At 50.5% G+C, this 12,547-nt stretch overlaps 1 protein-coding gene across 1 annotated transcript; it reads left to right on the plus strand.

The window, feature by feature from the left end:
* Positions 1-415: 415 nt before the first annotated feature.
* Positions 416-10,375, plus strand: LOC130325410 (leucine-rich glioma-inactivated protein 1-like; the record flags this gene model as incomplete). Its single annotated transcript, XM_056553303.1, is given in 4 exon segments — positions 416-487; positions 968-1,146; positions 1,216-1,380; positions 8,971-10,375. Coding segments are annotated over 4 exon segments (1,279 nt in total), but the record flags the coding sequence as incomplete, so codon positions are not given.
* Between the last annotated feature and the right edge of the window lie 2,172 nt (positions 10,376-12,547).

The raw sequence follows: 12,547 nt of genomic DNA on the forward strand, positions 1-12,547 counted from the left end.
ATGAGGGGGAGGGAGGGGGGGGGGATGAGTATGAGGGGGGAGGGGAGGGAGGGGGGGGGGATGAGTATGAGGGGGAGGGAGGGGGGATGAGTATGAGGGGGAGGGAGGGAGGGGGGGATGAGTATGAGGGGGAGGGAGGGAGGGGGGGATGAGTATGAGGGGGAGGGAGGGAGGGGGGATGAGTATGAGGGGGAGGGAGGGAGGGGGGATGAGTATGAGGGGGAGGGAGGGAGGGGGGGGATGAGTATGAGGGGGAGGGAGGGAGGGGGGATGAGTATGAGGGGGAGGGAGGGAGGGGGGGATGAGTATGAGGGGGAGGGAGGGGGGGGGGTGAGATCATGGAGACACTTTCTTAGCATTGTTCTGTTGGGTCACATGACCTCCCATGGTGAATTTCTGATTTCCTTCTGTACAGGAGTTTGGTGAATAATCACTTGGAGTCCCTTCCTGGCGGATTGTTCCGGACACTGACGGCCATCAAACACATGTAAGGGGGGACTCCGGGGATGTACCCCATGTGACCCCAGAGGAGGATCTGACAGTGGTGGGTGGAGTATTGGGTTGTGCAGTGGGGGGGAGCAGAGTGTTGGACGGGGGATGTGGAGCGTCTACTAGACCCACCATAGTGGCCAATACCATGAGGGGGAGGAGCTTCTGTCCTTCCTGTGTTCACCTGCGTTATGGGGGGGGGGGACTGGTGAACCCCACCCCCCACCAGAGTGGCCCCCCGACCACCTGATAGTCAAGCGCCCCCAAAACCTTGTGATACAGTTGTTGTGTGGGCGGAGTTGTGCAGGAATGGCGCACGTTCTGGCGGGGATTTTCCGGTGGTCACTTTTGGTACATTTTACATCATCTTGATAAATCTCCTATTAGAAGCGCCTGGTTGTCACGGTGATTTGGCGCCATATAGGATGGGGGAGGAGTCTACATCAGGGGGTTTGTAACTTTGTGACTTTTCCGGCAGCGATCTGCGGGGGAATCCTCTGACCTGCGACTGTCGGATGAAGTGGTTGGTGAAGTGGGTGCACGGACCCGGGAGGAGTGTGGCCCTGTGGCCCCCGTTACCTTGTGAGGAGCCGACAAAGCTGAAGGGCAAGAGCGTCCAGGAGCTCAGCGAGAGTGACTTCTACTGCGTGAGCAGCAGTGAGTGCACCAGCGGGGGGCGCTGTGAGTCTGGTAGATTTGGGGTGATTGTGGGGTCTCTCTCCGCAGACTTGGTGCAGCGCTGGACCTTCAAGCTTCCCTCCCTGACGGTCAAGGCCTTTGAGTATAACGCGCAGCAGTATGTGGTGATCGCTCACCCCTTCGAGGGCCGGTGCACCATCCTGGAGTGGGACCACGTGGCCTACGAATTCCGATACTACGACAGTATCAAAGGTGAGTGCTGCCCCCGGGGGTCTTCATATAGACGGGCACTGTAGAGCATTGTGGCCCAAAACTACAACTCCCAGCATGCCCTGACAGCTGTAGGAAGGACACAGGGTGGGATCCAGAGCCTCAAACACTTTTCCCCACTGAAGGTTTGTTACAATTGTATCCAGTTTAAACAATCTCATGAGGGGCTCCGCCCCTCCCTGGAAGACCACATCCCCGTCTTCGTCATTCGCTGACCGCAGTGCACAAGATGCGCTTTTGTACAATTTTTGGCGCAAACTACAGAAAGAAATGCCCGTGTTGTGGTCAGTGACTACTGTGAGACGGAGGGTGATGTCATGGGCAGCGCACACTCTTACACACTCGTCCAGTCATAATCACGGTACACGAGCCGAGTGCAGCGCACACTCTTACACACTCGTCCAGTCATAATCACGGTACATGAGCCGAGTGCAGCGCACACTCTTACACACTCGTCCAGTCATAATCACGGTACATGAGCCGAGTGCAGCGCACACTCTTACACACTCATCCAGTCATAATCACGGTACATGAGCCGAGTGCAGCGCACACTCTTACACACTCATCCAGTCATAATCACGGTACATGAGCCGAGTGCAGCGCACACTCTTACACACTCGTCCAGTCATAATCACGGTACATGAGCCGAGTGCAGCGCACACTCTTACACACTCGTCCAGTCATAATCACGGTACATGAGCCGAGTGCAGCGCACACTCTTACACACACTCGTCCAGTCATAATCACGGTACATGAGCCGAGTGCAGCGCACACTCTTACACACTCGTCCAGTCATAATCACGGTACATGAGCCGAGTGCAGCGCACACTCTTACACACTCATCCAGTCATAATCACGGTACATGAGCCGAGTGCAGCGCACACTCTTACACACTCGTCCAGTCATAATCACGGTACATGAGCCGAGTGCAGCGCACACTCTTACACACTCGTCCAGTCATAATCACGGTACATGAGCCGAGTGCAGCGCACTCTCTTACACACTCGTCCAGTCATAATCACGGTACATGAGCCGAGTGCAGCGCACACTCTTACACACTCGTCCAGTCATAATCACGGTACATGAGCCGAGTGCAGCGCACACTCTTACACACTCGTCCAGTCATAATCACGGTACATGAGCCGAGTGCAGCGCACACTCTTACACACTCGTCCAGTCATAATCACGGTACATGAGCCGAGTGCAGCGCACACTCTTACACACTCGTCCAGTCATAATCACGGTACATGAGCCGAGTGCAGCGCACACTCTTACACACTCGTCCAGTCATAATCACAGTACATGAGCCGAGTGCAGCGCACACTCTTACACACTCGTCCAGTCATAATCACGGTACATGAGCCGAGTGCAGCGCACACTCTTACACACTCGTCCAGTCATAATCACAGTACAGGAGCCGAGTGCAGCGCACGCTCTTACACACTCGTCCAGTCATAATCACGGTACATGAGCCGAGTGCAGCGCACACTCTTACACACTCGTCCAGTCATAATCACGGTACATGAGCCGAGTGCAGCGCACACTCTTACACACTCGTCCAGTCATAATCACGGTACATGAGCCGAGTGCAGCGCACGCTCTTACACACTCGTCCAGTCATAATCACGGTACATGAGCCGAGTGCAGCGCACACTCTTACACACTCATCCAGTCATAATCACGGTACATGAGCCGAGTGCAGCGCACACTCTTACACACTCGTCCAGTCATAATCACGGTACATGAGCCGAGTGCAGCGCACACTCTTACACACTCGTCCAGTCATAATCACGGTACATGAGCCGAGTGCAGCGCACACTCTTACACACTCGTCCAGTTATAATCACGGTACATGAGCCGAGTGCAGCGCACACTCTTACACACTCGTCCAGTCATAATCACGGTACATGAGCCGAGTGCAGCGCACACTCTTACACACTCGTTCAGTCATAATCACGGTACATGAGCCGAGTGCAGCGCACACTCTTACACACTCGTCCAGTCATAATCACGGTACATGAGCCGAGTGCAGCGCACACTCTTACACACTCGTCCAGTCATAATCACGGTACACGAGCCGAGTGCAGCGCACACTCTTACACACTCGTCCAGTCATAATCACGGTACATGAGCTGAGTGCAGCGCACACTCTTACACACTCGTCCAGTCATAATCACGGTACACGAGCCGAGTGCAGCGCACTCTCTTACACACTCGTCCAGTCATAATCACGGTACATGAGCCGAGTGCAGCGCACACTCTTACACACTCGTCCAGTCATAATCACGGTACACGAGCCGAGTGCAGCGCACACTCTTACACACTCGTCCAGTCATAATCACGGTACATGAGCCGAGTGCAGCGCACACTCTTACACACTCGTCCAGTCATAATCACGGTACATGAGCCGAGTGCAGCGCACACTCTTACACACTCGTCCAGTCATAATCACGGTACATGAGCCGAGTGCAGCGCACACTCTTACACACTCGTCCCGTCATAATCACGGTACATGAGCCGAGTGCAGCGCACACTCTTACACACTCGTCCAGTCATAATCACGGTACATGAGCCGAGTGCAGCGCACACTCTTACACACTCGTCCAGTCATAATCACAGTACAGGAGCCGAGTGCAGCGCACGCTCTTACACACTCGTCCAGTCATAATCACGGTACATGAGCCGAGTGCAGCGCACACTCTTACACACTCGTCCAGTCATAATCACGGTACATGAGCCGAGTGCAGCGCACACTCTTACACACTCGTCCAGTCATAATCACGGTACATGAGCCGAGTGCAGCGCACACTCTTACACACTCGTCCAGTCATAATCACAGTACAGGAGCCGAGTGCAGCGCACACTCTTACACACTCGTCCAGTCATAATCACGGTACGTGAGCCGAGTGCAGCACACACTCTTACACACTCGTCCAGTCATAATCACGGTACATGAGCCGACTGCAGCGCACACTCTTACACACTCGTCCAGTCATAATCACGGTACATGAGCCGAGTGCAGCGCACACTCTTACACACTCGTCCAGTCATAATCACGGTACATGAGCCGAGTGCAGCGCACACTCTTACACACTCGTCCAGTCATAATCACGGTACATGAGCCGAGTGCAGCTCACACTCTTACACACTCGTCCAGTCATAATCACGGTACATGAGCCGAGTGCAGCGCACACTCTTACACACTCGTCCAGTCATAATCACGGTACATGAGCCGAGTGCAGCGCACACTCTTACACACTCGTCCAGTCATAATCACGGTACATGAGCCGAGTGCAGCGCACACTCTTACACACTCGTCCAGTCATAATCACGGTACATGAGCCGAGTGCAGCGCACACTCTTATACACTCGTCCAGTCATAATCACGGTACATGAGCCGAGTGCAGCGCACACTCTTACACACTCGTCCAGTCATAATCACGGTACATGAGCCGAGTGCAGCGCACACTCTTACACACTCGTCCAGTCATAATCACGGTACATGAGCCGAGTGCAGCACACACTCTTACACACTCGTCCAGTCATAATCACGGTACATGAGCCGAGTGCAGCGCACACTCTTACACACTCGTCCAGTCATAATCACGGTACATGAGCCGAGTGCAGCGCACACTCTTACACACTCGTCCAGTCATAATCACGGTACATGAGCCGAGTGCAGCGCACACTCTTACACACTCGTCCAGTCATAATCACGGTACATGAGCCGAGTGCAGCGCACACTCTTACACACTCGTCCAGTCATAATCACGGTACATGAGCCGAGTGCAGCGCACACTCTTACACACTCGTCCAGTCATAATCACGGTACATGAGCCGAGTGCAGCGCACACTAACCCCTGTTCTATGGTTGATTGGTATAGTTATCTAAGGCAGGGTTCACACCACGTTTTCAGTGTGCGGCTGCCGGATCCAGTTGGGGGGAACAAAAACCGTATCCCCGTGCCCTGTATCCAGTTTTCTGACCGGACCTAAAACCATGGTATGCCACAGTTTTATGTCCGGTCTGAAAACCGGATACGGGACAAAAATGTGCCGACCAGAGTCAGCGTTTGACACCGGTCGGCTCATTGAAATGCATTAGATACGGGACGGATCCGTCTGGGATATGGGAGCTCCCGGTTTTCACTTCCCCCATCCGAATCCAGAAGCCGTACACTGAAAACGTGGTGTGAACCCACCCTAACACTTGTTATATCATTATGGTTGGTATAATAAGCTAAACCCCTGTCTTATGGTTATGGTTGGTTGGTATGGTTATCTCACCCCTGGTCTATGGTTATCTCACCCCTGGTCTATGGTTATCTCACCCCTGGTCTATGGTTATCTCACCCCTGATCTATGGTTATGGTTGGTTGGTATGGTTATCTCACCCCTGTCTTATGGTTATGGTTGGTTGTTATGGTTATCTCACCCCTGTCTTATGGTTATGGTTGGTTGTTATGGTTATCTCATCCCTGTCTTATGGTTATGGTTGGTTGGTATGGTTATCTCACCCCTGCCTTATGGTTATGGTTGGTTGGTATGGTTATCTCACCCCTGTCTTATGGTTATGGTTGGTTGGTAAGGTTATCTCACCCCTGTCTTATGGTTATGGTTGGTTGGTATGGTTATCTCACCCCTGTCTTATGGTTATGGTTGGTTGGTATGGTTATCTCACCCCTGTCTTATGGTTATGGTTGGTTGGTATGGTTATCTCACCCTTGTTCTATGGTTATGGTTGGTTGGTATGGTTATCTCACCCTTGTTCTATGGTTATGGTTGGTTGGTATGGTTATCTCACCCCTGTTCTATGGCTATGGTTGGTTGGTATGGTTATCTCACCCCTGTCTTATGGTTATGGTTGGTTGGTATGGTTATCTCACCCCTGGTCTATGGTTATGGTTGGTTGGTATGGTTATCTCACCCCTGTCTTATGGTTATGGTTGGTTGGTATGGTTATCTCACCCCTGGTCTATGGTTATGGTTGGTTGGTATGGTTATCTCACCCCTGGTCTATGGTTATGGTTGGTTGTTACGGTTATCTAACCCCTGTTCTATGGTTGGTTGGTATGATTATCTCACACTGTTCTATGGTTATGGTTTGTTGGCATGGTTATCTAACCCCTGGTCTATGGTTATGGTTTTTTGGTATGGTTATCTCACCCCTGGTCTATGGTTATGGTTTGTGGGTATGATTATCTCACCCCTGTTCAATGGTTATGGTTGATTGGTTGGTATGGTTATCTCACCCCTGGTCTATGGCTATGGATAGTTGGTATGGTTATCTCACCCCTGGTCTATGGTTATGGTTGGTATGATTATCTCACCCCTGTTAAATGGTTGGTTGATTGGTTGGTATGGTTATCTAACCCCTGTTCTAAGGTTGGTTGGTATTGTTATCTCACCCCTGTTATGGTTGGTTGGTATGGTTCTCATCCCTTCTCTATGGTAATGAATGGTTGGTATGGTTATCTCACCCCCGGTCTATGGTTATGGTTGGTTGGTTGGTATGGTTATCTAACACCTGTTCTATGGTTATGGTTGGTTGGTATGGTTTTCTCACCTCTGTTCTATGGTTATGGTTGGTTGGTTGGTTCGTTGATATAGTTACCTCACCCCTGTTCTATGATTGGTTAATTAGTATGGTTATCTTACCCCTGTTCAATGGTTGGTTGATTGGTTGGTATGGTTATCTCACCCCCTGGTCTATGGTTATGGTTGGTTGTTACGGTTATCTAACCCCTGTTCTATGGTTGGTTGGTATGATTATCTCACACTGTTCTATGGTTATGGTTTGTTGGCATGGTTATCTAACCCCTGGTCTATGGTTATGGTTTTTTGGTATGGTTATCTCACCCCTGGTCTATGGTTATGGTTTGTTGGTATGATTATCTCACCCCTGTTCAATGGTTATGGTTGATTGGTTGGTATGGTTATCTCACCCCTGGTCTATGGCTATGGATAGTTGGTATGGTTATCTCACCCCTGGTCTATGGTTATGGTTGGTATGATTATCTCACCCCTGTTAAATGGTTGGTTGATTGGTTGGTATGGTTATCTAACCCCTGTTCTAAGGTTGGTTGGTATTGTTATCTCACCCCTGTTATGGTTGGTTGGTATGGTTCTCATCCCTTCTCTATGGTAATGAATGGTTGGTATGGTTATCTCACCCCCGGTCTATGGTTATGGTTGGTTGGTATGGTTATCTCACCCCTGGTCTATGGTTATGGTTGGCTGTTACGGTTATCTAACCCCTGTTCTATGGTTGGTTGGTATGATTATCTCACACTGTTCTATGGTTATGGTTTGTTGGCATGGTTATCTAACCCCTGGTCTATGGTTATGGTTTTTTGGTATGGTTATCTCACCCCTGGTCTATGGTTATGGTTTGTTGGTATGATTATCTCACCCCTGTTCAATGGTTATGGTTGATTGGTTGGTATGGTTATCTCACCCCTGGTCTATGGCTATGGATAGTTGGTATGGTTATCTCACCCCTGGTCTATGGTTATGGTTGGTATGATTATCTCACCCCTGTTAAATGGTTGGTTGATTGGTTGGTATGGTTATCTAACCCCTGTTCTAAGGTTGGTTGGTATTGCTATCTCACCCCTGTTATGGTTGGTTGGTATGGTTCTCATCCCTTCTCTATGGTAATGAATGGTTGGTATGGTTATCTCACCCCCGGTCTATGGTTATGGTTGGTTGGTTGGTATGGTTATCTAACACCTGTTCTATGGTTATGGTTGGTTGGTATGGTTTTCTCACCTCTGTTCTATGGTTATGGTTGGTTGGTTGGTTCGTTGATATAGTTACCTCACCCCTGTTCTATGATTGGTTAATTAGTATGGTTATCTAACCCATGTTCTATGGTAATGAATGGTTGGTATGGTTATCTTACCCCTGTTCAATGGTTGGTTGATTGGTTGGTATGGTTATCTCACCCCCTGGTCTATGGTTATGGTTGGTTGGTATGGTTACCTAACCCCTGTTCTAAGGTTGGTTGGTATTGTTATCTCACCCTTGTTATGGTTGGTTTGTATGGTTCTCACCCCTTCTCTATGGTAATGAATGGTTGGTATTGTTATCTCACCCCCGGTCTATGGTTATGGTTGGTTGGCATGGTTATCTAACCCCTGTTCTAAGGTTATGGTTGGTTGGTTGGTATGGTTATCTAACCCCTGTTCTATGGTTATGGTTGGTTGGTATGGTTATCTCACCCCTGTTCTATGGTTATGGTTGGTTCGTTGGTATGGTTACCTCACCCCTGTTCTATGATTGGTTAATTAGTATGGTTAGCTAACCCATGTTCTATGGTAATGAATGGTTGGTATGGTTATCTCACCCCTGTTCTATGGTTGTGGTTGATTGGTATGGTTACCTCTCCCCTGATCTATGGTTAATTTATTGGTTGGCATGGTAATCTCACCCCTGTTCTATGGTTATGGTTGGTTGGTATGGTTACCTCTCCCCTGATCTATGTTTATGGTTGATTTATTGGTTGGCATGGTTATCTCACCCCTGTTCTATGGTTCTGGTCCTCACTTGTCTTCTGCTTTGGACACTCAGGTATCTCAGTGGTCTCCTGCCTGCCGCTGGTTATCGGTAAACAGCTCTTCGTGGTGGTGGCTCAGCTGTATGGTGGCACCTCAGTCTACCGCCTGGACCCCTCACCGGGAAGCCCGTCCGCCTTCCATCGTTTTCAGCATTTCCCTGATGTCCGGAAACCCAACGACATTGAGAGCTTTACCTCAGCCGAAGGCGACCATTACTTCATCATAGCAGATAGCGCCAAGTCTGGAGCCAGCACCTTGTATCGCTGGGACGGCCGTGGCTTCTACCCTCAGCAACAGTTACCACGATGGTACCGTGACACTGATGCCGAACCTCTCATCCTCTCTGGTTCTCCCCACCTCATTATGAGCAGCGGTTCCCAGAGGCCTCTCATCTACCGATTTGAGGACAAGCACCTAGAACGCCTGACAGATATTCCAGAAGCTTGGGACGTCTATGCGGTGAAGCACTTCACGGACGCAGAAGACGGCATCTTCGCCTGCTTGGTCCGCTATATGGGTGACTCCTCCCTCGTCCGCTGGGACGGCTCTATGTTTCGACAGCTCCAGCAGTTGCCCTCCAGAGGGTCACATGTCTTTCAGCCTCTGCTGCTTGGCCAAAGGTGGCACGCTCTTCTAGGAAATGACTTTGGCTACACGTGGGTCTACCAGCTGGAGAAATGGAAACATTGGGAGATTGAAGAGACTAATGACAAGGAGGGGCCTATAGGGCCCCTGGTGCCAATGCAGGAGCTCAAGGTCCTAGAGGCTCGGGCCTTTACCACCATCCAGGTGCGAGGTCGGCTCTTCACTTTTGTGGCCAGTTTTGGAGGGGACACAATGGTATTTGAATATGTGGAGAAGGACCATGCTGGCTAAGGAATGACCGAGAAACTGAGCTGCTCCTCGTGGGCTGGACAAAGGACCTGAAGTGGTGATAGAGAGGTGACGGTAGAGAGTGGAAATGGGACAGGGCCATAGTGACCAGTATGGAGAACTTCCATGACAGTGACCTCTGCCCCCTGGACTCACAGTATGGTTGTATTCACACGGGACTTGCGGTGAATCTTACAGAGGGAGGGGCCCGATATAGAAGGAAAACTCATCTCTTGCCTCTGAGTTGTAAAACTGCATCAAAATGGCTGATGTGGGAAAGGGTTAATACAGGGAGTGGCATGTGACTGTCCCCTCCATGACATGTCCTTCTACAACATCACATGGTTGCCCAGCTCCTCCTCTTTGGTACTTTATTTTTCCTACAACTGACAACTAAACTTCGCCTCTGAAGAGCTTTTTCAATTATGGGACGAGGGGAAGGTTACTGCTCAGAAAAAGTCGATTAACCCTTTATTATTGTGTGATATGTAAATGACCCTAATAACCTCATATTAAACCAGTGTAAAAAAAACTGACTTAGAAATCTGGGCGGTTACATCCTGTCACATGGGATCATAGTCTGTATTGATCACATGACTTGTGGTTGCTGACATGTTTTGTATAACTTCCCCAAATACCTGTTGGAAGAATGGAGCAATTGTTATGAGACGGGATCACAAAATGGTAAAATTCCATAAAACTCCAATGTATTCTAGAGACATCTGTAGGGCACCGGGTCACACGCTGTATATTCTGGAGACATCTGTAGGGCACCGGTCACACACTGTATTCTGGAGACATCTGTAGGGCACCAGTCACACGCTGTGTATTCTGGAGACATCTGTAGGGCACCGGTCACACGCTGTATATTCTGGAGACATCTGTAGGGCACCGGGTCACACGCTGTGTATTCTGGAGACATCTGTAGGGCACCGGGTCACACGCTGTGTATTCTGGAGACATCTGTAGGGAATCGGTCACACACTGTATTCTGGAGACATCTGTAGGGCCCCGGTCACACACTGTATTATGGAGATATCTGTAGGGAATCGGTCACACGCTGTGTATTCTGGAGACATCTGTAGGGCACCAGTCACACGCTGTGTATTCTGGAGACATCTGTAGGGCACCGGTCACACGCTGTATATTCTGGAGACATCTGTAGGGCACCGGTCACACGCTGTATATTCTGGAGACATCTGTAGGGCACCGGTCACACGCTGTGTATTCTGGAGACATCTGTAGGGCACCGGGTCACACGCTGTGTATTCTGGAGACATCTGTAGGGCACCGGTCACACGCTGTGTATTCTGGAGACATCTGTAGGGCACCGGTCACACGCTGTATATTCTGGAGACATCTGTAGGGCACCGGGTCACACACTGTATTCTGGAGACATCTGTAGGACACCGGTCACACGCTGTATATTCTGGAGACATCTGTAGGACACCGGTCACACGCTGTATGCTGGAGACATCTGTAGGGCACCGGTCACACGCTGTATATTCTGGAAACATCTGTAGGCCACCGGTCACACGCTGTGTATTCTGGAGACATCTGTAGGGCACCGGTCACACACTGTGTATTCTGGAGACATCTGTAGGGCACCGGTCACACACTGTATTCTGGAGACATCTGTAGGGCATCGGTCACACGCTGTGTATTGTGGAGACATCTGTAGGGCATCGGTCACACACTGTATATTCTGGAGACATCTGTAGGGCACCGGTCACACACTGTATTCTGGAGACATCTGTAGGGCATCGGTCACACGCTGTGTATTCTGGAGACATCTGTAGGGCATCGGTCACACGCTGTGTATTCTGGAGACATCTGTAGGGCACCGGTCACACGCTGTGTATTCTGGAGACATCTGTAGGGCATCGGTCACACACTGTATTCTGGAGACATCTGTAGGGCATCGGTCACACGCTGTGTATTCTGGAGACATCTGTAGGGCACCGGTCACACGCTGTGTATTCTGGAGACATCTGTAGGGCACCGGTCACACGCTGTGTATTCTGGAGACATCTGTAGGGCACCGGTCACACGCTGTGTATTCTGGAGACATCTGTAGGGCACCGGGTCACACGCTGTGTATTCTGGAGACATCTGTAGGGCACCGGGTCACACGCTGTGTATTCTGGAGACATCTGTAGGGCACCGGGTCACACGCTGTGTATTCTGGAGACATCTGTAGGGCACCGGGTCACACGCTGTGTATTCTGGAGACATCTGTAGGGCACCGGGTCACACGATGTGTGTTCTGGAGACATCTGTAGGGCACCGGGTCACACGCTGTGTATTCTGGAGACATCTGTAGGGCACCGGGTCACACGCTGTGTATTCTGGAGACATCTGTAGGGCACCGGTCACACACTGTATTCTGGAGACATCTGTAGGGCATCGGTCACACGCTGTGTATTCTGGAGACATCTGTAGGGCACCGGTCACACACTGTATTCTGGAGACATCTGTAGGGCATCGGTCACACGCTGTGTATTCTGGAGACATCTGTAGGGCACCGGTCACACGCTGTGTATTCTGGAGACATCTGTAGGGCACCGGTCACATGCTGTGTATTCTGGAGACATCTGTAGGGCCCCGGGTCACACGCTGTGTATTCTGGAGACATCTGTAGGGCCCCGGGTCACACGCTGTGTATTCTGGAGACATCTGTAGGGCCCCGGGTCACACGCTGTGTATTTTGGAGACGT

The sequence above is a fragment of the Hyla sarda genome, unplaced genomic scaffold, assembly GCF_029499605.1.
Source record: "Hyla sarda isolate aHylSar1 unplaced genomic scaffold, aHylSar1.hap1 scaffold_2716, whole genome shotgun sequence".
Classification (NCBI taxonomy): Eukaryota; Metazoa; Chordata; class Amphibia; order Anura; family Hylidae; genus Hyla; species Hyla sarda.